Source organism: Rhinatrema bivittatum, chromosome 10 (assembly GCF_901001135.1).
Source record: "Rhinatrema bivittatum chromosome 10, aRhiBiv1.1, whole genome shotgun sequence".
In the NCBI taxonomy this organism is placed as follows: domain Eukaryota; kingdom Metazoa; phylum Chordata; class Amphibia; order Gymnophiona; family Rhinatrematidae; genus Rhinatrema; species Rhinatrema bivittatum.
The window spans coordinates 97,727,144-97,751,766 of NC_042624.1; the positions used below are offsets into that span (position 1 = coordinate 97,727,144).

The 24,623-nt window shown below is 42.2% G+C and overlaps 1 protein-coding gene across 1 annotated transcript in view; it reads right to left on the reverse strand.

The window, feature by feature from the left end:
• The window catches only part of LRRC7 (leucine rich repeat containing 7), a 229,608-nt gene that overhangs the window by 58,554 nt on the left and 146,431 nt on the right, over nt 1-24,623 (reverse strand). The window contains exons 20-22 of the mRNA XM_029618872.1: nt 15,151-15,270; nt 10,207-10,434; nt 7,438-7,530 (exon numbers count right to left, since the gene is read on the reverse strand). Of these exons, the coding sequence (XP_029474732.1) occupies nt 7,438-7,530; nt 10,207-10,434; nt 15,151-15,270 (441 nt within the window). The remainder of the gene's footprint in view (nt 1-7,437; nt 7,531-10,206; nt 10,435-15,150; nt 15,271-24,623) is intronic.

The following is a 24,623-nucleotide window of genomic DNA, read 5'->3' on the forward strand; positions in this document are numbered from 1 at the left end:
TGCATACGTTTGTCTACATATTGGGTGGAAAATTTTGAAGAAAGCCATTTCTTCACATAAAACACTGTTTTACCTACAGAAGTCTCTATGAAAATTGCCCAGAGTACTGCTAGCATGCACTCAATGCAAGCATCAGGCACAAAGTGAAAGCATGTACCCAGTATGCATATTTATGACAATGGTTGCTAACTATCAGGCCGATACAGAAAGAAACGCGGGAGAGTGGGCGAGCGCCTGCTCTCCCGGCGCGCGCACAGGCCAGAGTCCTGTGCACGCGATACAGTAAATAAAATGATGCTAATTAGGGCCCACGGTAAAAGGAGCAGTGGCTGTCAGCGGGTTTGACAGCCGACACTCAATTTTGCCAGCATCGGTTCTCAGACCTGCTGACAGCCATGGGTTCGGAAACTGGACACCGGCAAAATTGAGCATTCGATTTTCAACCCACGAGCCGCAGGCCGATTTTAAATTTTTTTATTTTTCTATTTTAAATTATTTTTTTCTTTTGGGACCTCCGACTTAATATCGCCATGATATTAAGTCGGAGGGTGTACAGAAAAGCAGTTTTTACTGCTTTTTTGTACACTTTCCTGGTGCCGAGAGAAATTAACGCCTACCTTTGGGTAGGCACTAATTTCTGAAAGTAAAAAATGCGGCTTGGCTGCACATTTTCCTTTCTGAATCGCGCGGGAATAACTAATAGGGCCATCAACATGCATTTGCATGTTGCGGGTGCTATTAGTTTCAGGGAGGTTGGACGCGCGTTTTCGACGCGCTATTACCCCTTACTGAATAAGGGGTAAAGTTAGCACGTCGAAAACGCGCGTCCAACCTCCCTGCCAGAGCACACTGTACTGTATCGGCCTGTATGTTCTTCTATAATGAAAATAAAATTTCTGCCAAAAGTCTTGCAAGCAAAACTAGAATCCGCATTATTTTTCCCCACTAGTAGCCATTCAAGAAATTAAAAAAAAAAAAAAAATGGGGGTCCCTCTCACTTTCAACCGCGCTCTTTCCAATAAGAGACATTGAAGTACTCTATGAAATTGGCCAGTAAAGCTCTTGGAGAAACAGCTGTACTAAGCTGCTACCAACAAAAGGTAAGTAATATAGTCATCCAATTTCTAGTATCAATAGAAAGGGCAATTTTCAAAAGCTATTTACTGGCTACTTAAATGAGTAAAAGGCCTAGTTGAAAATTGCCTACTCTGTATGCAAATATAAATGCATTGTTCTGGGGTGGGGGTGGGGGGGTGCTTTGGTCAGGGGAGGCAACAATGCATGTAGTTTTGTAGTTTCAATATTACATGCATTGGGGAGGATTTTAAAAGAGTTACGTGCGTATCCCTTTTAAACCCGCTCCTGCGCACGCCGAGCCTATTTTACATAGGCCCGGTGATGCGCGCAAGCCCCGGGATGCGCATATGTCCCGGGGCTTTGAAAAAGGGGCAGGAAGGGGCGTGGGCGTGTGGGGCACCGGTCTGGGGGCGGGACCGAGGCCTCTGGCATAGCGGCTGTGCCAGAGGCAGGCGTAAATAAGAAAATAAAGGTGGGGGGCGGGGGGAGCAGAAGGAAAGTTCCCTCCGAGGCCGCTCCGATTTCGGAGCAATTTCGGAGCGGCCTTGGAGGGAATGGGGAAAGCCATCGGGGCTCCCCTAGGGCTTGGTGCGCACAAGGTGCGCAAGTGTGCACCCCCTTGCGCGCGCCGACCCCAGATTTTATAACACGGGCGCAGTAGATTTCTGCATGCCGGGTTGCGCGAACAAATCTACATCCGCGCTTACCTACTATAATCTGGCCCATTATGTTTTAGGGCAAGGTCCGGGCTAACTTTGCTGTCCAGACAGTGACTGAATGTGAACCTCTTTTTTTTTTTACAAAAAAAACAAAACCCAACCTCAAAGAGGAAAAATAAGACGGCAATTTTTGTGGTAGTATAAATGTGTTATAGCTCATAAAAGACAGACTTTTAGAACTTTAGAAATAACTATTTTCTCTCTAAACATATGAGATTTCTATCTTTTAACTTTCTACACTTTTGATTTGCTGCCTCTCCTGCCCCCATTGTTGCCTAGGGATCTGCATTGGGTTTTTTTTTCCCACTTGCTCTCAGTTTGTGGCATAAAATGGGATGTTTGATATTATGGTAGCTTACACTTTTCATATAATTGTAGGGAGGGGAACAGATGGTTCTTCATATCTGAATCAGCGAGATGACCTGAAGCTATAAAACAATTGCTAAAATCTGTTCATTTGCACAGAAGCAGAACCATCATTACGGGTGTTCCATAAGGCTGGGATAATCCCGGTATCCTCAGGCATGCACACCTGTCTTTTCATAATCTGTGTACTAGCTCATGACATTCTTGCTGTTTCAGTTACTTCCATACCGTCTTTCCCCTCCCCCAGATGATTTACTTTGGGAAGATTATTTTCTCTGAAGATGTTTTTGTCTGAGGAGTTGTGTCAGGAGTTGAGCAAAATCTCATCTCCCCTCCTGAGCCAAGACCAGAGCTCTGAAAGCTTGAGCAAGGAGCCAACAAGCCTTGAGTGGAGACTTTGAAACATTGATACTTCTTTGACGCATGGCTCTGAAAGCCAGGAGGTGTAGGAAATTCTGCACTATGCAAAGTGGCTGCATCTGGAGGTGAGCACTGCATAGATAATGCTGTGCTGAATTCCAGAGATCCTGTCCAAAGCCTTCTACAATGACCTTCAGAAAGCCATGGACGTTGCCCACTCCCCCGTGAGATGGATCTCTATGCTGTCAGCAACACTCTTTGAGGTGGATTTGGACAGGATAATAACTGGAGTATTCATTTAAAATGTCAGGAGCATCAAGGTCTTGGCATCAGGCACCTCAACTTTCCTGGGTGGCTCAAGCAATCATCCTCTTGGCACCTCATATTCAATACTAACACAATCCCAACGCCCCAAGCTTATCTTGGTGCCATCTGAACCAAGTCAAAGTTGAACAGGCTTGATGTGGGAAGCCTCTCCTGCTCCTCAACCTCTCTCAGCCCTGAAGCCCAAAGAATTGAGATTTAGGCCACAGAGACCCTCAGCTCCAGGATCAGTGTGGTCGCAGACTACCATGAAACCAACATTTTCTGAGTGGGAATCCTGGGGGCCAGGATACCTATCAGAGGAGTATTAGCTCAAAGGGGAATTTTTGACTGACCACCTATCAGGACTCTCTTCATCAAAGGCCAGGAATAAGTCTCCACCTGAAGACCTTGCCTTCCCTTTCTGTTCACAGGATAGTTATTCTCTTTGAGCTTTGGGTTGAGGGTGAACTCAGGGCACCTCTTCTCTGTCAACTCAGATATCTGGATAATAAAAGCAGGGAGCAGTGCCCATCTAACTTATCTTCCAGGATAAATGGAATAGGATGTGGAAGATTCCCCACACTGTTGGTAAGAAAGCATATATGAAGCATTAGGTCCAGGCAGCTGAGGTATTTGACAAGCCAAAGTTACCACACCTGCTTGTGGTAGTCAAATCTACACTTAAAAGGGTCAAGAAGGTGAGAACATATGCTTCAGTGCCCTCAGTGTATTTCAGTCTCAGACTCTGGACCTCTATGTGCAAAAAGAATTACCAGAATACTATGCTCTAGTTCCACATAGCATCTTACCAGAGCAACATGATACAATACTTGCAAATCATTCTGGAAAGTGGCTAGGAATTCACTTATTATTACCTTGACAAAAACAGGTCAGTTCCATTACCTGGTGGAAACAAGAGTATGAAGAGTCTCTTGACCACATAACCTACAATATTTTTTGAATGTCATTGAGAGTATCTGCATACAGCTTCTTGATTACAAGCATCAGGCCTTCATGAGGATGTACAGGACAAGCTTACAGTGGTGGAAATTTTAAAATAAGGTCAAGGCAGTGGGTAACTTATTAAAAGACCACGATTCTACAATGCAGATCTAATCTGCTGACATCTCTGAATCACTTTCCACATCTCATAGGTTTCACAGTGACCCCTTTCTAAAGCAGTTTATTCATAAAAAGAAATGCTTCTCAGGACCTAATCATTCAAGGCAACAGAGTTCAAGTCCTTACCATCATGACTATAGAAGCTCTAAACCCCATAGTATCACCTAGTCAAAACCAGGGATGGATTTTTAACTGAATCCAGAGGAGATACTGAGAGTTTCTACTTCAGATGACCTTCCTTTGGGGGGATGTTAAGATTTTTGATAAATCTTTGGTTCATTATAAACCTAAGACAGTTAAAGCCTTCAGATCATGAAGGATGATTATATATATTTTTTAACCCTCCAAATTATCTACCCAAAAGTGCAAGAGAGAGGGTAGGGATTTAACTTCAAGTATATTTTGGTCCCCAAATAAAGCAGAAAGATTCTGTCTTATCCTAGGCCTATGGATCTTGAACAAACTAAGAGATTATTCAGACAACAATGCTGGTAGCTTATGTCTCTGTGATGGAGGCTCTGCCCGTCACTAATATTTTTCTCTAAGAGGGTTTTCCCAAGCTAAAAGTAGTAGGAAGAGTTGGTGGTGTTTGAGATTCTTCCCATTGCTTTACTCCCATCTTTTTGGGGGAGAGGAAATTCTAGGGAGTTGGAGATTTTTTCAGTCTTAACTCTGGAGAGTTGTTTTGGAGATTCATCCAGAGTTTCAACTGAAGAGAATTGTTTTGAATTTGTGGAGTTTTTTCTTTGGACCACTCTGAAGGGAGGGTTTCCCCACTGTTACCTTAAAGATTGGGGTCAGAGATCTTTTTTTTCCAAGCATCCAGTAAAAGTGAGGATGAAGCGAAATTTAGAGACTTTTGAATAAATGAATCAAGAACCTCGACCTTTGGATAATTGAATTACAAATTGAAGTTCTTGAAATTGAACCCTATTGTGGATAGAGAAACCATCTGCTTTTTGGTAATTATTGGATTCTTATTTTTGTGATTTTGGCTTGGATCCTCGTCTTTAAATTTCAGTAAAGACTATCTTTTATTTGAACACCAATTTCAGACTTCAGAGTTATTCTTTAACCTTACCTCACTCTTGCTGGATTTGAAAGGAATGGATGGACCCTGATTTGCTTCATGGTTTCTGCCTGTGGTATTGATTTTGGCTTCTCTGCTCTTATTTTTTACTATCTGTCACCTTCTGATATTTTTCAAACTAGAGTGTGAAGTGGCCATAGAGATTGTGATTGATCGCGCCAGAGGCCCTTGAAGATGAGTCTTCTTTCCCATCCAGGCTTGGACCCGGACCCATAGCACCCCTAGTTAAGGATAAGGTGCCAAAACGGGGGACCCGCTACACTTCCAGAGTTGTCATAGCTATGCTGGAAACTGCTGGGATCACCGTACAAACATACAGTGATCCTGGGGAGAGAAGGGCCTTGACTAAGGTACCGGGTGGGTGAGAGGGTAAGAGTTGGGGTGGGGAGAAGGAGAGGAGTGCAGGGGGCATGGGTACTATTGGCCTAACTACAGGGTAGGGGGTTAACTGGCAATTCAAGTTGGATTAAATTGAGTACAATGAGGGATTGGGGTGGGGGCTCGGCCCTGCAGGGACTATTTGCGGCACCTTGGCTGGAGAACTGTGATTCAGGCCAACAGGCCCACACGGGACTTTCTGAATTTTCTCACAGAACATAGCCACTTAACCGGCTATATTCAAAAGAATATAGCCGGTTAAGTCTAATGTTATCCGAATAGATGAGGCCAGATAACTTAAAACCTAATTGGTGATATTCAAAGCTAGCCAGTTAGATTTAAAAGTTACTTGATATTTTTAATTCTCGATAGTTATCCTACTGAATATCCTGGATGACTTATCTGGCTAACTTTAGCTAGATAAATTATCTGTTTTAACATTTTTTTATAAATTGGCCCCCAGTGTATTTCATGTAAGCTCTTTTGCAAAGTATTTTGGATGTATTTCATAAATTATATTTTATAGAATGAACATGTTAATTACCACAATTAATTGTAATTGATAAAGTGCTGAACCTCTGCCTCCTGGGAGGCTATTTATATAAGGGAAAAAGCCTCTGGAGTGAGTGGGTTATGAGGTAGGAAGGGTGGCTTTCACTACTTACCCTATCTTCCCCTCAGCTGAATAGTTTTAGAATCACTAGCAGTTCCCAGCAAAACACCTTTATAGAGTATTTGCAATTCCCCACAAAGCTATTTTTGCTAGTTCCTGGAAAGTTCCCAGAAAAAAAAATCTTAACATTTTAGAGGTACTATCAGCTCTTACCCCATGAAAGGTCCCACTACTGTGCCTTCTCGCTGGAATAGGCAAGTCTACCCAGCTTTTTGTTGCTTTTGCTCCTAACAGATCTGGGAACGCAGTGTCACAGAAGTGCACCATTTCTATTTGGGGAGCAGATTGCATTTCCTTCTGCTACTTCCAGGCAGATCAAACCATAGAAAGCACAGGTCAAGGTTGAAAATGCTAGGGCTAATTTTCAAATCCATTTAAGCGCATAAAACCTGGCAGTATGCACATAAATTATGCCCCAAATGCTTCTGTTTGGAACAGGTGAAACCTTGTGTGAGGTAATTCGGGTGTGCACATTGCCAATTACCCAAAGATTTTCAAAGTAAATTTATGTGCTTAAGTTTGTTTTGAAACTCCTCAGCAATGTCTGTACGTATAATTGAACATTACCCTCTTAAGGTGCACCTCCACTGAGGAGATTTGCAGGGCTGCAATGGAGAGTTCGGTGCACAGAATCACATCTCATTACTGTCTACACACACAACCTCCCACCAGAAAGTAGGATTGGACTTTGGTTTTCTTTGAAGGGTAGAGCCCAATCCCATCTCCCCTAGGGCTAATTTTTTAGGATTTTGCATTGTCTTCTCTGTTGTAAATAAGGGAAATGAAAGGCAAAATAAAAAACAAAAAAATTTCCCGGACATGGTTGATTTCTATGTTTTATTTTTCCCTCCCCTGGTTTTTGTTGCATGCAACCCTTCGCCAGGGACTCTTCCTTGTGTGACTTGGTTTAACTGCCTGTCTTCAGAGAAAGTTAGAGATCCTTACCTGTTACATGGGTACTCTAAAGACAGAAGTCTACCAGTTACACAAACAGTCCCCACCTCCCCTTCAGAACTGTTCTCCTGAGTCAAAGCCTATGGAACTGAAGGGCACGGTATCTGTGAACTGCCATGCATGTTCAGTGAAAGACTTTTGCCTTTCCAGAAAGCTCTAGAAGATTTATGTCTGTTTTGCTGCGAGCGGCGGGATATGACCGACCTGTGACTGGTGAATTGCTGTCTTTAGCGAACACGTGGTACAGGTAAGAAAAGAATTCACTTTGATAAAGGCAGCTTATGTGCAGTGGATTCTACTTCATTCTCTACCGCCTTTTGTGTAAGCCAGGAAAAGGTGTGCGCACAGCGCCGTTCAACAAATTTAATACCGATAAGAACATGGCACCTTACCTTGTCAGAGGGTTTGAATGGGTTTCCTTGTCCACTTAGTCCACCACTGATACTGAATCCAAGGCCAGGATTCTTTTCTATTCTCACACAAAACTAAGTTGGAAAGACATGGAGAGATAATTGGATATCCAAGAAATCTTTTCCGTTAAAACTATACTTTCCTGGTTTATTTGGTCATACAGATTAAGCAGGGATTTCTTTCTAGGTACATTAGGAAAAACCCCCCACCAAAGTTAGAAGGGATGCAATTTTTTTCTGATTAATCAAAATGCAGAACTGCAGTGTGCGGAAATTTTAAGAGATTACCTTTAAAGCCAACCAAAATTAAACCTAACATGCAAATTGTTTCTACTTAATTCAGTGATCAAAGGTGGTAGAGGCAGTCTTGCCTACAAATGGAGAAGTGGCAGGACTTTGAAAGGCATTGCCAGATTTTAAGGTAAAGGAGAGTTGTAACATGCAAGAAGGAAGGAAATGTAAAGGAAAACATTTAGAGAGCTATAACCATGTTAGCATAAACATAGACAGGCCGATTCAGTATGGCGCGCTGGACCGAGCGCACCATTTAGCACCCGTTTGGCCACGCGTTTTTGACACACGTCTATTACCCCTTATACTGTAAGGGGTAATAGCGCCTTGAAAACGCGCGGCCAAACTTGCGACATCTAATAGCGCTCATCACATGCAAATGAGCCTATTAGTTAGTCACCCGGGATACTGAAAGTAAAATGTGCGGCCAAGCTTCCGCTATTAAGGAGGTGCTAGGGGCACGCTATTGTCCCTAGCACCTCCTTATTAGCACAGGCCCTAATTTACATAGAGAATCGCGTGCCCAGGAGGGGTGCCTGGGCTCTCCCGCACTTTATATTGAATTGGCCTGAGTGAAAGGCTGCAAGCACTGGTTCTGTATTCATTCTTAAGCTTTAGAATCAAGAAGGAGATGAATGGTTTGTGCCTTTAGTGAAAGGAGTGTTCTGGTTTGTATTTTCTTTAAAGATGGACTGATCAAGTCCTGAGGAAGGTTTTTCATTTAGGAACTGAAATGACTCTTCTGTGAGTATATATATATATATATATATATATAATTGAAATGAAATATCAGTAGCTATAGGTTTTGTCAAAAGTGGTTTAGCAAAGAGTAATTAAAATAGCCTAAGGATTAGGGCATTAGTGATCAATTCTATAGATATTAATGCTCACAAAAACTAATATTCTACAGTTTGGCATGGATAAAGTTGACACAAAACTGAAAAAAAAAAAAAAGAACTCTCCATAGTGTTCAAGTCGGGGGTGTGTGTGCGCAATACACATGCAAATTAATTAAAGGGAAATCAAAGTTGAGTAGGACGCTTCTGTTATTTTCCAAACCATGCTGTCAACGTCTGCAATAAAATCTAAGGGGATCAATTTTCAGTAAAGCTGCCGAGATGCAAAATTACAGAGTCAATTTTTCCTGTTTATCTTTAGCAGGATTTTTAGTTGAAAATAACAGGCTGGGCTCTTGGTTGAGAAGTCAACAAAAATCTGGAAAGGCTAAAGAGGTTAGAGCTGTTCAGCTTGGAGAAGAGATGGCTGAGGGAGGATATGACAGAGGTCTTTAAGATCATGAGAGGACTAGAACGGGTAAATGTGAATCGGTTATTTACTCTTTCAGATAATAGAACTAGGGGGCATTCCATGAAGTTAGCAAGTAGCACATTTAAGACTAATCGGAGAAAATTCTTTTTCACTCAACGCACAATTAAGATCTGGAATTAGTTGCCAGAGGATGTGGTTAGTGCAGTTAGTGTGGCTGGGTTTAAAAAAGGTTTGGATAGGTTCTTGGAGGAGAGGTCCATTGACTGCTATTGATTGGGTTGACTTGAGGAATAGCCACTGCTATTAATTGCATCAGTAGCATGGGATCTACTTAGTGTTTGGGTACTTGCCAGGTTCTTGTGGCCTGGTTTGGCCTCTGTTGGAAACAGGATGCTGGGCTTGGTCTGAGCCAGTATGGCAATTTCTTATGTTTCTTATCCGCACAAAATTTGTCTGGTTAGATTCAGGTCAACTGTTCGTGCAAATGGCATTGTCTTGATCCATGCTGACCAAGTCAGGTTTGCCTGGCTCTTTTTGGAAGGGTAAATCTTTTGAAAATTAACCTATAAGGGAGCACTGTACAAGGTCCATACACTTCACCATGTGATGGACTTAGATATACATTTATGAACATGACAGAGGGAAACTGAGTTCAGGATATCTAGCAGTTGCTTTTGATTTATGTAATGGCGTACAAGGGCTTACTACACTAAAGAAACATTTCCCTAAAGATATCCAGGATGCATTTTGAACAGAACCACATGCAATTTGTGCTCAGTTTTAGAGTAACAACACCCTACGATCTTTCAGATAATAAAAAGAATCATAACACTTTCTGTAACCTCAATTGCTATCTACTTGTGTCTATAAAAATTAATTCATTTGGCACATTGATTGCTGTTTAATCAACATTAGCCATGGGGAATTTGTAGGTACAACACGATTTAAGGTACATGGGCCATAAACTATGAAAATCATTCCTACTGGAATAGCATGTATTTCATAAAGAACTTCTACAAATTTTCCCCTAAGGGAGAATATAAACATTAAGTTTTCATGTAAAAGCATGTGAGCACTTGAAGATAACGCTACACTGCAACTGTCATAAATGTCACTTTCAACAAACTAGAACTCTTGGATTTAGAAATAGATGTGCTCCTCATTTGAATGTTAGTTATCCGTTATGCTCACCTGATCCTGATATCCATCCATACTCCTCTGCCCTTTTGTCTGGATCAGGCACCGTCCTGACTGAGCTCCCCGTGAAGGGAGGTTCTGTGAGGAAGGGATCTGGATAGGCAACTGTGTCTGATACTGCTGAATGGTCACTTTGTTCGTGGTCCCATCATAGTGTTGCTGCTCACGGGATCGATGCTGAAGACTTTGAGACCCCATCAAAGTCTGGATATGGCTGCCTGCCTGTGGATAACGTTTTTCATTAGGCACAGGCTCAGGAAGCCAAGGAAGAAGCAAATCATTTACAACTTACAGGGCCAACTACTGGAAGCGGAAAGTAAAAATATAAATAAATACATAATTGAAAAAAAAACTTTTCATTTATTTAGAAAAATAAATTGTATCTCACATCCTCTGATGAAATTATTCGGTGAGGATAACATATATTTTACATTCACAATAATCTAAACAAACATAGCAAACAATATAAAAAATATTAACCGGCGAATTTCGGAGACCCCTGTGCACGTAAAATGCTGACGTGCGCATGTTATTGAATCAGCGTGTCCATGTGCGCGCACTGGGAACCGCGCGCATTTTACAATCGACCCCTAAGAGTAAAACATCATCACTTAAAAGCTGCATGAAACAGGGTAGTTTTCAAGCCCTTTCTGAATGTTGTTAAATCCTTTTCGGTCCTCAAACTTGCCGGCAGGACATTCCTCAAGAAAGCTCTCTGATGCGTAAACATCGTGAGCTGTGTCTCCGAGGTGTGCCTTTTGACTGTAGCTAAAAGGACCAGTAAAGATGAAAAGAGCAGAGTTCATCTGTTGGAGTCCATGAAAAGGCTGATATTGTAGCCAAATACTAGATCCAATGCAGAGGATATGATCTTGTTTGTTTGGGGGGGGGGGGGGGGGGGGGGCACGGAGAATATGACCCAGAATCAGCCTCTACTGGGTTTACAGTGCAATAAGCCTTCATTGCCAACTACCCAGAGATTTTCCTTGTTTTTTAATTTTGTTTTTAATTCCTCACTTCTGTCTAGCCTAGGGTTGCCCAACTGGATCCGGTATTTTCAGGACAGACTGATCCGGTCCTTATTTTACCCCACTGCCTGCATACACTCAGGGGAATCAATAGGAACACCAGAGTTACTAATCTGTGCAGGAAATACAGTAAAACCAGGACCGGATCAACCTATCCTGAAAATCTGGTGTCAGCTGGCAACCCTAGTCTAGCCATCAAACTGACAATCCTCAACAAAAGGTCCACATGCTATGGCTCCCACTGAAATCTGGTTTATTGTGTAGCAAACGTCTGGCCACTGTGTGAAGGCAGAGACTCCTTCCCACAGAGGCTGTAAGCGCTGTCTCGCAAAATCTCCTTGAGTGACCTGAGGAGCAGAAGCCAGACTCAGGAATCCAGATCTACTTCCGGGTGGCATGCAGTACTGCCATTGAGCCATTAGGCTGGCCCCATAATCTGCCTTCTTAGAAATGCATGAAATGATGGCAGATAAAGATCACAAGAACTCATCCAGTCTGCTCATTCCAGACACAATCCCAACCCCAGGCTTTATCTTCACCCCCATACATCTGAGAACTCTCTGTGCTTATGCCATATTTTCTTAATTCTGATACTATTTTGCCTTTTCCCCTCTTTTTCTATATATTTATTCTTCTCTCACAAATATACTGTAGATTTATTATTTATGCATGTTTAACAAATACATCAACACGAATGCAAAATGTAAATCTCATAAATGATTTCACCCATGGTGGCATCTCAAGGCACCAAAAGAGGGAAAAGAACATCAACAATGGCATGGACCCTAAGGGGTGGATCTTAAAAGCCCTGCACGCGTAAATCCTCCCGGATTTACGCGTGCAGGGCACTCGCGCGCCGGCGCGCACAAAGCCCCGGGACGCGCGTAAGTCCCGGGGCTTCGTAAAAGGGGCAGGAGGGGCGTGTCCGGGGGTGTGTCGGCCGGCCAGGGGTGTGTCCAGTTCCACGAACAAAAGTACGCGTGCTCGTACTTTTTAAAGATCTACGGCCTTGGAGGGAACGGGGAAAGCCATCTGGGCTCCCCTTGGGCTCGGCGCATGCAAGGTGCACAAGTGTGCACCCCCTTGCGTGCGCCGACCCTGGATTTGATAACATACGCTCGGCTGCACGCGCATGTTATAAAATCGGGCATAGATTTGTGCGTGCCGGGTTGCGTGCACAAATCTACGCCCGCTCATAAGTTTTAAAATCTGGCCCTAACTGGAACAAGCATGGGAGTAATACTCAGTCACTGGCTAGATTGCAAAGTTAGCTAGATAAACTTATCCAGCTAACATTGGATGGATATTATTTAGTGGTGCAGCCTCACTATTGAATATAGCTGGCTATCTTAAAAATAGCCGCATAAGTTTATTTAGCTATAGTATCTTTAGGAGTACTCTATGGCCTGACCAGAGTCAGCCCGATAAGTTATCTGGATAAATATGTTAGAAACATTTAACATGTTTATTCATAATAAAGAAGGAATTTTTATTTTATTTTGATGCAGATCACCTAAGACTACATGGAGAAATGGAAGTCATTTCATTCATCACCCAACTAGAGCAACTGAACTGCAGAGACATTCTTCTAAAATATTCAGCAATCATGTGAAGTTGAAGTGAAAAATCCTATGGTACCTACTCTGGGAGTTTGGAGATCTATTAAATCAAAGATTACTGTATTGGAATCCCCTGTCTCGAAATCCGGATTTATCTAAGCACTCTTTTTCCCCAGATGTAGAGTATTGGGAGGGGAGAGGCCTTTGATTTTTGGGGCAGTTAATTGAAGATGATCACCTTAAAGCCTTTTTACAGATTTGGTGAGAGAATTTCAAATTCCCAATTCTACCAGGGGCCTCTATTTTCATTTACGAAGAGATATATTAAATCACTCATTGGATTATGATGTGGTGAGTGATTGTGAAGGGGTGGAAGGTGTACTTAGCTGTAAGATCCAGCCTCAGCGTCTCATCTCAGTTTTGTATATTTCCATTTGCTCTGAGCTTGAAGAGACTACTACAGCTAACCGGATTCTATGACAGTGGAATGCTGATCTGGAGCTTCAACTGGAGGCCAGGGATTGGAAAGCTATTAGGAAAGTTGCTGGGAACATGTTTATTTGTAATAAAGGATATGAGGTGTTGTTTAAATTATTACATCTTTTATATCATACCCTGACATTTTATGCTAGATTCAGCCCTCCTGTGTTGCAGAGGATATGGGAGAGATGGATCCTATCTGCACATGAGGTGGGAATGTATTGAAGTACAAACATTTTGGGTTATGGTTACTAATTGTATCTCTGCTATCTGTAAGCTACCATTGACAAGAGATGCCTCTTTATATCTAATAGGAAAGTGGGCTAACAGGTGGGACATGAGAAGACATCGGAAATTGGTTGGTCATTTGTTGCACACAGCTCATTTAATGATTGCCCATCAATGGAAAACTATCCCTTCTCAAGGTTGTAGGTGTCTGAACTAACTGAGATAGCTGTACAAGACAGGTTAACCTATACGCTTCAGAATAGAGTGGACACTTATAAGCAGATTTGGGTCCCATATTGGAATTGGCGAGAATTAGCTTTGCATATCTGAATGTTCTAGGCTGCAATAATGACACGACCCACATATACTTTGAGCTAAATATGATTTATTGACTGTGAGATATACATTCTCATTTGTATATTGTGCTTCTTGTACAGTGCATTGTTTGTTCTTGTTTCTATTTATATAAAATTCCAATAAAATAAACAGTTAAAAAAAGTCTATGCTAATATTTTGCCTAGAATTTAGATGGGGATTTTGGGAGCTCATTTTTAATTTGCTTGAACTGGGGGGTGGGGGAGGGGGGTTCTGAATTCCTGGTTATAAGTTGCAAAAATCAAATTTTTCTATCTTTTCCATTGCTAATAAATTCTTCTTTTACAATAATACCATGGGTTTCTGTCTCCTATAGAGTACGAGTCTAAATGAGCAGATCCAGACTTCAAACTCCACAGACCCAGCTTCCAGAGGCCCTGCACCCCCGGGTTCTGAAGGAGCTCAAAAATGAAATTTTAGATCTATTAGTTAAAATTTGTAATCTATCATTAAAATCATCCATTGTACCTGAAGACTGGAGGGTGGCCAATGTAACCCCAATATTTAAAAAGAGCTCCATGTTATAAAATTGGGTGTACATTTGTTTACATTTGTGCGTGCCGGGTAGCGTGCACAAATGTACCCGGTGCGTATAGGAATTAAAATCGGCCCCTATGTGCGTAATAATTTAATTTGTGCATGATAATTGAATTATATGTGGAGGCCTGTGTTTTATGAAGAATATGCATTCTCTGCTTCTGATAATCCTTACTTGTGCACATACTTGCAATCACCAGTTCACCAACACCTCCACCAGTTCACAAGACAACCCAGACTTCCACCCAAAAAATGAAGACAAAAGACAAGTGTGATTTCACTTCTATGCCTCAGCATGTTTAAAAGTGAAGAGCAAGTTCAGTAATATATGCATGAATATTGCTTATAAACTAACAACTTGTACATATACTTCCAAACCCTGTCTCGAACGTCCCTAAATCAACCTTTTTTCCCCTGTTAACATTTATGCATGTTACCGCAAGTATGTGTATGCTTGCAATATTTCCAAAATAGCATATAAGCATGTACATGCTACTTATAAACCTATATGCCAACTTTATGCGAGGAAGCCTTTTGAAAATTAACATCTTTATGCATAGGAGTAGAAGTTGGTTTAAATAATCTTTTGCAGTTTGAGAATAATGGCAGTGGATTGAATATCACCAGATAATCGCCCATCATGTAGTTCATGGATTTTGCAGAATTGAGGTCATGGCATCTGTTATGAGCTATTGGACATTTGTACAGAACCATACTTTGAAATGGTTTACCTTTTTAGTCATGCTTTCTGGTGGCACATCTCGTCGCCCAAGTGGATAGGGATTCCATTGGCTACTAGGAGATATATCTTCTTGTCCATTATCGAGCATGTTGCTTTGCTGTGATGGGGTCTGTTGTAAAACATGATAGGACATTCTTTAGTAAAATAATACATGAATAATCAGCTTTCAAGTCAGTCATGTCAATATCAATAATGTTTGACTGAAGGCTAATGAAATTTAAATTAGAATTCAGTTATTTTCCCTGAATTTACGATAGAAAATGATATGTGTAGAACATTTTAAAATGTATTAAAAACTTTGACTAAATAATACTGAAACACAAGAGTCTCTCTGTATTCTGAGAAATAAATTCAGAGTCATACAAAAAAATTATGTACCAGAATAAATATCCAGAGAATGTAGCTAAATATTTATTATTTTTGCAGACATTTAGTCATTTATATGTAAGGAGAAGGGTGTCGCCATATTGCCACTTACTATGGACTTCAGTGTCTCCATGGACACTGGTAGATGAGACTATAGGAAGTAGGAGTGCAGTGATGTGTCTGACACTCCCCAGTGAGCGGTGTCTTTTCAGAATTGAGTGCTTTAATAAAACTCATGGTTCTTCTTTGGAGTTCTCTCTTTGCAAGGGAGAATTCCTTCTTTCCTGTCTCCTGTCCTGAGAGGACAGCTGGTGGACCCAGGGGTAGGGTTCCCAGGCACTTAGGGACCAGGGAGTTTTGGTTTGGATCCAAGAGTGGACATCTGAGATTGTCCAAAAAACCAGAGACAATGTCTCCAAGAAGAGGGGAGCTATTCCCATATTCCTCACCTTTCTGAGTGAGATTTCTTCAGTATCTTGGAGAAAGAGCATTTTCTTTGTGAGGAGTCAGAGGAAAGAATGCCCTGTACAGAGTAAGTCCCACAGAGCTGCTACTTAAAGTAAAGCACCAGCACTGGAGGTTTTGAATTGTATTTGTAGGAGTTCCAGTCTCCTACTGCATCCAGTTTGCAGGTACCATTTGGGGAAATGCCCAGGAAGAGAATGCCAGGGAGTGCAGATTTTGACTCTGTGTTTTTTTCTTCTGGAAATGTTCTTTCTGTATTGATGTGCTCTATTCTAAAATGTACCCCTTTGTGATTTTACATGGGCAATCAGATATTCAGTAGAAGGATTTATTTTTTTTAATAATAACTGCTTTGTGCAGTAGGTTTTATTTTAGTAAGATGCAGAGGACTTTCACAGGAAACCTAAAGGCTTTGAAAGATTTAACTTTCCCCTGGTTGGGAAAAGAACCTGGAAGCATGGGCCAAAATGTAGCTCTAGCACACCTTGGTGAGCCCCTGTGCCCAGTTAGCCAGCGGGAGAGGTGTTGCATACGTAACTCAAGAATTTTGCAGAAGTCCACAAAGGAAAGTTGGTAAATACGCACATAAGTTACACTAATTTTCAAAGTGAAATTAGGTGTGGCTGCTTGCTTTGAAAATCATCCCATCAAAACAACCCACACACAATTACACCTGCTAATTTGTGCACACGAAAAGTATGTGCATGCTGTCAGGCTACTGAAAATTCATGTACGCAGATTCAACCAGTCTGCCTGTGTCACTCTTTACATTACGCGTGTCGATCTTCACTAAGTCTTTGAATATTTGCCGTATAATTTTTAGGGTGTGTTTACCATTGATAATGATTAATTTTGAGGACTTTTTTCATCTAACTTTGGTTTCTCCAGTACTTCAAATCATTAGTTTGCATTGCTCTCTATTTATCTAGCTAACCATTTATCTACATATCTACTGTATATTTAGCTCTGGGAACCTGCTCAACATAACAATACCCTTTCTAGATAGCATGGGTCAATCAATAAATCATGCAGACAAATACTGACTATATAGATTAGAAACTAAAGAGGTCTATTTATTAATGTGCATTAGAACCAAAATGGTCATGCAGCTACCTGCTGGATGTACTAAGCTATTGCGATGCAAAACATGGATGCATTACCAGGCAGCTTGAATGATAGGGCCATGGCGATGTTGCCCCATTCATCAGTTCAGGATTCCTGGTGCTAACTGGCTCAAAATGAAAAGGCCAGTTCATCTCAAGCACTCTCTTCCCTTTTCCCCGAGTTAACTCCCCCCCTAGGCAGTCAGGCCATGCCTGATGCATGGCTCACCAGAGGAGGATCACCCCCTACCAGGCTGTACCCTCCCCAAGAATGGAAATCCTGGAAGCTGGAGCTACCTCCTTCCCTGAAGATGGACACCTCCTGAAGCTGGTTACCTGCCTCCCCCTCCCAATGGCAGGCCCTCAACAAAGTAGTACATGCCCCCCCCTCCAATGCAAATTAAGTACATTACTAGCTTTAGTACATGGGCTGTAGGCAGTGCAGGCATAGATGCATGCTAAATTCTTGTATTAAGCCTAATGCATGAAAGTACAAACGATCACTAATTTTGCAATATAGTAGGATATTATAGTCTTCTTTGCTGAGCTGCTGGATTATAGTTTATGCAATTTTTGCAGGCAAAATTTTAATAAAGGTAGTAATAAATGTCAGTAAAAAATGACTTTGCTTATTTATTGGGAACTACAATATACTAATACAGAAAATGCTAAAATAGGATATGGCCTAGCTGAAAAACATTTTTGACTATATCAAACTCTGTTACATCATAGGTATTATGCCACACAGTTATGATAGGTCTTTGTCCTTTCAGTTGCCTTCTGATCTTAACAGAAGTCAAGCAGAGATTAGCCCCCTCATGGCAGGAGAGCAACTGGGGAGAGGTTAAAGTGAAAAAGCTAAACATAAAAATATTTAAAGGTAAATTTTAAAAACCTGGCATGCGCCAAAGTCAGGAAATGGTGCATGCATATAGGACATGTGCGGACCAAGCAACTTTTAAAAGCTGCCTACATGCATGCGCATTTCCCATGGCACGAATACCTTAATCTGATTTGGGTGAGGCGTGGGTGTTATGGAGCGGGGCCAAGAGATGCGCGCACAAATGCTTACACGCCTGGGTGCGCGCCCAGGTCTAGTGCCGCGTAACTTTACTTCTGCTATGGAGGAGGTGTAAGTTAAAAAAAAAAGAAAAAAAAAAAGCAGCCATTCCTGAGGGGTTTAAAGGGTCTGGGGTAACTGGGGGGAGTGCAGGCTGTTAAACAAGGAGAGTTTTGGGGGACCCAGCTCTACGCTGGACAAACTGGTGGACACACGCCTGTTATAAAATTCCCCCACTTCTTCGGCTCATATCCGGATGTGCACGGCTGGCATGCCCAGTTGTAAAAGAGGGCGCACACATATGTGTGCCCAGGCTATTTTATAACATATGTGCCTATTTGTGCATATGTTATAAAATAGTCATGTTCCTGGATATGTGCCACCACATATGCATCAATGTATGGCTCATGTGCCCTTTTGAAAGCTACCGACCCTACCTACTTGATAGGTTAAAAATGTTTCTATATTGCTCAGTATCTTTGGAAATAGATGTCAAAAGGGTTTATAGTCAGGCTGAGTTTGCAAACAGGTGTGCGTGTGCCCATACATGCATATATCAGCGGGCGAGCAGAGATACACTGCAATTTTAAATTGTGCGTGCATGTTTTAAGATACACCTCCCTGGTGCATGGATGCAACTAATCTTAAAATAACGCTTGAGAAAACGTACTTTCATCTCTTTCCTAGGAATCTGCCGGCTTCTTCGTGCGTATGTAAGTGGATTTTAAACATGCTCACGAGAGAGACAACCAGTCCACCAGTTTGCCCAGTTAATATCAAGTCTTCCAAGACTTCATCCTGCAACGCCCGGCAGATGACTCAGACCCTCTCACCCTGGTCCTGTAAGCCCTAAAACTCGAGATCTATAGGACTTTGTCCTCATCTGGAGCGGCAGTAAAGTTACGCAGGTAAAAAGCCGATGCGTTCCGCAGTCTCCAGTTTTAAAATATGGAGTTATGCGCATAAATGTTGGACCCACCCGGAACGCCCATGCTCCTGCCTCTTTTCCGCTTTCTTATTTTTGCGGCTTTTTAAAAATCCGTGTTGCTCAAGCACGGGCCACATATTTATGTATTTATTTGTTGAGTTTTATATACCGTCATTCGGTTTACAAAAGTATACATTTTTCTTAGCAGTTGTGTAACAGTAAAAACAATTTGAACAATATCAGAAATAAGCATATCAAGTCCAGAGAGCATTATTAGGTTGGATGAGGAGGGTGTGCAGGTTCAGGGTGAAGAGAATGTATTAAGAGGTTTACAACTGAGAGTTCAGTTGAGAGTTGGGATGATCAGACGTCTGAAAGTCAATGTAGAATTTGCGGAACATTAGTGTTTTTAGGTTTTTTTTGAATGTTTTTAGGTCGTGTTGGGTTCTCAGGAATTTAGGTAGGGTGTTCCAAAGTTTAGGTGAGGCAATTGAAAAAATATGCATGTATGTGGACATTTTTGCGCAAGCAGTGCTTTTACAAGCAACCTCATGGGAAGAGTGAAGCCAGCTGAATAACTTCAGCCAAGTATATTTAGCTGGAGCCTTGCCCCACTGAATATTTGGCTAAAGTTATCCAGATAGCTTTGCTGCCCACCAACATATTGAATATGGACCTCTATTAATTCTTTCTGATGCTGAGGAAATTTCATGCAAAACTATCCTTTTAGGATACCCTTTTAGGTAACAACGTTCCACAAGTAGAACATTTTTTCATATACTTTTAATTACTTGCAAATTTTTTTATACCATATTTATACCATATTTGGGTCTAGTTAACTAAGATATGTAAAAAGGAGCATCAGGAAATTTCCATTTTAATCTCATAATGCACTGTAATCTATGTCAATGAATTATCTCACCATATGTACAGATGATGGGATAGTAATTCCTGGGAAGATGGTTGGAAAGTGTGCCAGTTTTAATAGGCATGATTATCAGTGACAGTATATACAATTAAAGGTACTGTATGATGTTTTTAAGTTTGCTAAAGCCTGTACCATTTGTAGGTTACCAGTGCACTGAGAAAGAAGATAGTCAAGAAGTCTAAAAACTACTGATCATTCAGGGGCCCTCGAAAATTGTTTTTTGTTTTCTTTTCTTTTTTTAAGAATAGCCTGCTGGCATGGATTTAATGAGGAACTGATCTAGTAGCTTAAGTCATTAACATAGTTTTGCATGAAATTTCCTCAGCATCAGAAAGAATTAATAGAGGTCCATATTCAATATGTTGGTGGGCAGCAAAGCTATCCGGATAACTTTAGCCAAATATTCAGTGGGGCAAACCTCCTGCTAAATATACTTGGCTGACGTTATTCAGGTGGCTTCACACATAAAGTTATCTGAGTGCATACAGCTGGATAACTTTAAACTTAACCAGCTAATTTCAGAGTAGAGCCAGTTAATCAAAAAAGAAACAAACAGGACCTCTCTCTAGTCCCCAAAATAAATAATAATAATCAGGCATAGCACTAGATTTCACCCCCCCCCCCCTAAAAATAAAAAACCAAAATCACAGCCCCAGATGCCTCCAATATTAAAATTACAATTCTGGCTCCTCCCCCCCCCCCATCCTTATCTCCCACTCAGAACTCCCACTTGTACTTTCTTGCCCCACCCAAAGTGCCACCAAAAGCCCCAGAGCATTAGAGTCACACCCACTCCAGCTGTGCCCGCTGATAATATATGCTACCAGCACTGCTGCAAGAGCAACACTAGGTGTGGCATGACTTTACCACTCCAACTGGCCTTGGGGGTTCTGGGGAGGAGGATCCAACGAGGGTTTCTGAGTGGGGGGAGGGGTAAGAGGGGGCCCTGAACCAGCACTTGAATGTTAATATCGGGGGAAGGGAGGGGCATCTGGAGTGATTATGGCTGTTTTATTTTAGGGGGGGGGGATAAGAAAGGATTGGGTGCTATATCCCAACAGTTTGGTTTTTTTTTCTTGGTTAGGGGCTGCTGGAAAGGGATTGTTTTGTGTCTATTTTTCTTACTTAACCAGCTATGGGGGTCATTTTCTAATGGGATCACATGCGTGCTAAATTGGGGTGCAGTCAGGGCAGCGTCGGCACCGGAAGAGGAGGAGTCGGGGCGGCACCGGGGCAGACGCGGCGGAAACATCGCTGGCTGCGAAACGGTAAGAACCCTTAGCGCTGCCAATAGCGCGCCCAATAGCACCACCTTCTACAATGGCGCTATTGGGTGCGAAAGCCGGCCCGCCCCCCCCCCCCCCGCTTCGCCCCCCCTGCCCCCCTGTTACCGCCGGATTCTCTAAGGTCTGCGACCTTAAAAAATCCAGGCCTATATTCTGAATATAACTGGTTAGGACTCCTCTTTGGCAAGATCAGAATTATCCAGATAAATTATCAAGGTAACTTAGCCCTGCCCCCAATTTATACTGATAAATTTTATTCAAATCATTACCCAGGTAAAATGTATCTGGTTTGAGGGGTAAGAAATTTAAATCCCTTTGAATAGGGAGCTCACAGAGTACAGGAAGATGCTATCATAAATTTGGCAATATAGTCTTCAGTTAATAAAAGTCTGTTGCTCCATCCTTAGAGCTAGATAACATTATCTGAGTCTAGCTTCTAGTTTCCGCATCTTGCTGTCATGTGTAGAAATCCTTAATCCTGCTACATTTTTTTGAAGGGGTGATTAAACATGTGGATAAAGGTGAACCAGTAGATGTGGTGTATTTGGATTTTCAGAAGGCATTCAGCAAAGTCCCACATGAGAGGCTTCTAAGAAGACTAAAAAGTCATGGGATAGGAGGAGATGTCCTTTTGTGGACTGTGTGAACTGGTTAAAAGACAGGAAGCAGAGAGTAAGATTAAATGGTCTGTTTTCACAATGGAAAAAGGTAAACAGGGGAATGCCTCAGGGATCTGTACTTGGACAGATGCTTTTTAATATATTTATAAATGATGTGGAAAGGGTATGACAAGTGAGGTGATCAGATTTGCAGATGACAAAATTATTCAGAATAGTTAAATCACAAGCGGATTGTGATAAATTGCAGGAAGACCTTGCGAGAGTGGAAGATTGGGCACCAAAATGACAAATGAAATGTAATGCGGACAGGTGCAAGGTGATGAATATAGGGAAAAATAACCCATGCCGTAGTTACTATAAATCGTTAGAAGTTACTATAAATCGTTAGAATCGTGAGCCGGCACACTAAAACCCCCTAAAACCCACCCCCGACCCTTTAAATTAAATCCCCCACCCTCCCGAACCCCCCCCCAAATAACTTAAATAACCTGCGGGTCCAGCGGCGGTCCGGAACGGCAGCGGTCCGGAACGGGCTCCTGCTCCTGAATCTTGTCGTCTTCAGCCGGCGCCATTTTCCAAAATGGCGCCGAAAAATGGCGGCGGCCATAGACGAAAAAGATTGGACGGCAGGAGGTCCTTCCGGACCCCCGCTGGACTTTTGGCAAGTCTCGTGGGGGTCAGGAGGCCCCCCACAAGCTGGCCAAAAGTTCCTGGAGGTCCAGCGGGGGTCAGGGAGCGATTTCCCGCCGCGAATCGTTTTCGTACGGAAAATGGCGCCAGCAGGAGATCGACTGCAGGAGGTCGTTCAGCGAGGGTTCTGGCGCCTCGCTGAACGACCTCCTGCAGTCGATCTCCTGCCGGCGCCATTTTCCGTACGAAAACGATTCGCGGCGGGAAATCGCTCCCTGACCCCCGCTGGACCTCCAGGAACTTTTGGCCAGCTTGTGGGGGGCCTCCTGACCCCCACGAGACTTGCCAAAAGTCCAGCGGGGGTCCGGAAGGACCTCCTGCCGTCCAATCTTTTTCGTCTATGGCCGCCGCCATTTTTCGGCGCCATTTTGGAAAATGGCGCCGGCTGAAGACGACAAGATTCAGGAGCAGGAGCCCGTTCCGGACCGCTGCCGTTCCGGACCGCCGCTGGACCCGCAGGTTATTTAAGTTATTTGGGGGGGGGGGTTCGGGAGGGTGGGGGATTTAATTTAAAGGGTCGGGGGTGGGTTTTAGGGGGTTTTAATGTGCCGGTTTTTCGATTTTTCGATTTTTTCGATTTTTAACGATTTTTCACGATATTTTACCCCCCCAAACGGCAACAATACGATTCCCTCCCCCTCCCAGCCGAAATCGATCGTTAAGACGATCGAGGACACGATTCACATCCCTAGTAGTTACACGATGTTAGGTTCCATTTTAGTAGCTACCACCCAGGAAAAAGATCTGGGCGTCATAGTTGATGTTAGATTGAAATTGTTGGCTGTGTCCTGTGGTGGTCAAAAAAGCAAACAGAATGTTAGGAATTATTAGGAAGGGAATAGTGAATAAAATAGAGGATGTCATAGTGCCTCTGTATCACTCAATGATTAGACCGCACCTTGAATACTGTGTGCAAGTCTGGTCACCTCATCTAAAAGAAAATTATAGTTGCACTGGAGAAAGTGCAGAGAAGGATGACTAAAATGATAAAGGGGATGGAACAGCTCCCCTATGAGGAAAGGCTGAAGAGCTTAGGGCTGTTCAGCTTGGAGAAGAGACGGCTGAGGGGGGATATGATAGAGGTCTACAAAATCATTAAAGGACTTGAATGGGTAAATGTGAAATGGTTATTTACTCTTTCGGATAATACAAGAACTAGTGACACTCCATGAAGTTAGCAAATAGCGCATTTAAAAGAAATCAGAGAAAATTCATTTTCACTCAATGCACAATTAAGATCAGGAGTTCATTGCCAGAGGATGTGGTTAAGGAAGCTAGTGTAGCTGGGTTTAAAAATGTTTTGGAGAAGTTCATAAACTGCTATTAGTCAATAGGGAATAGCCACTGCTTGTTGCCAGCATTAGCAGCATGGAATCTGTTAATGTTTGGGTACTTGCCAGGTACTTGTGACTTGGACTGGCCACTGTTGGAGACAGGATACTGGCTTGATGGATTCTTGGTCTGGCCCAGAATGGCATATCTTATGTTCTTACGTACTTACATGTAATGGCAATCTTGAACAATAAAGATCCTTTGGCTGCAACACCCACAAACTTGTAAAAGACATTTTATTAACTAGTTGAAGCTGTATCCATAGCTGGGATGTCAACATATTTGTTGTTCATTCATGCAGAGCAGAATATGTGATACTAATATAAATCAACAAGAGGAATGTGAATGGTACTGTATGCTATAAGAGATACTTAGCAATACAAGCCTTTGATTTCTGTACCACTTTTACATAGAAATAAAGATCAAGCAAGCTGTTGATGATACCCCTTTATTGCAGAATTTTGTCGACCTGCCACTCTGTCATCAATAGTCAAATCCTTATTTTATAATTCCCATCCCAGTGCATTCTGCCACAAATTAAAGACTGGACTGCATCATAAAATGCAGTTATAAACTGGTGACTGGACTAATATCTGATGATGGCTTGGAGGCAAGTTATTCCAATAACAGAATTGACAACCTAACTCATTTTTGACTAGCCTCCCAAAGCTATGATCCATTCAT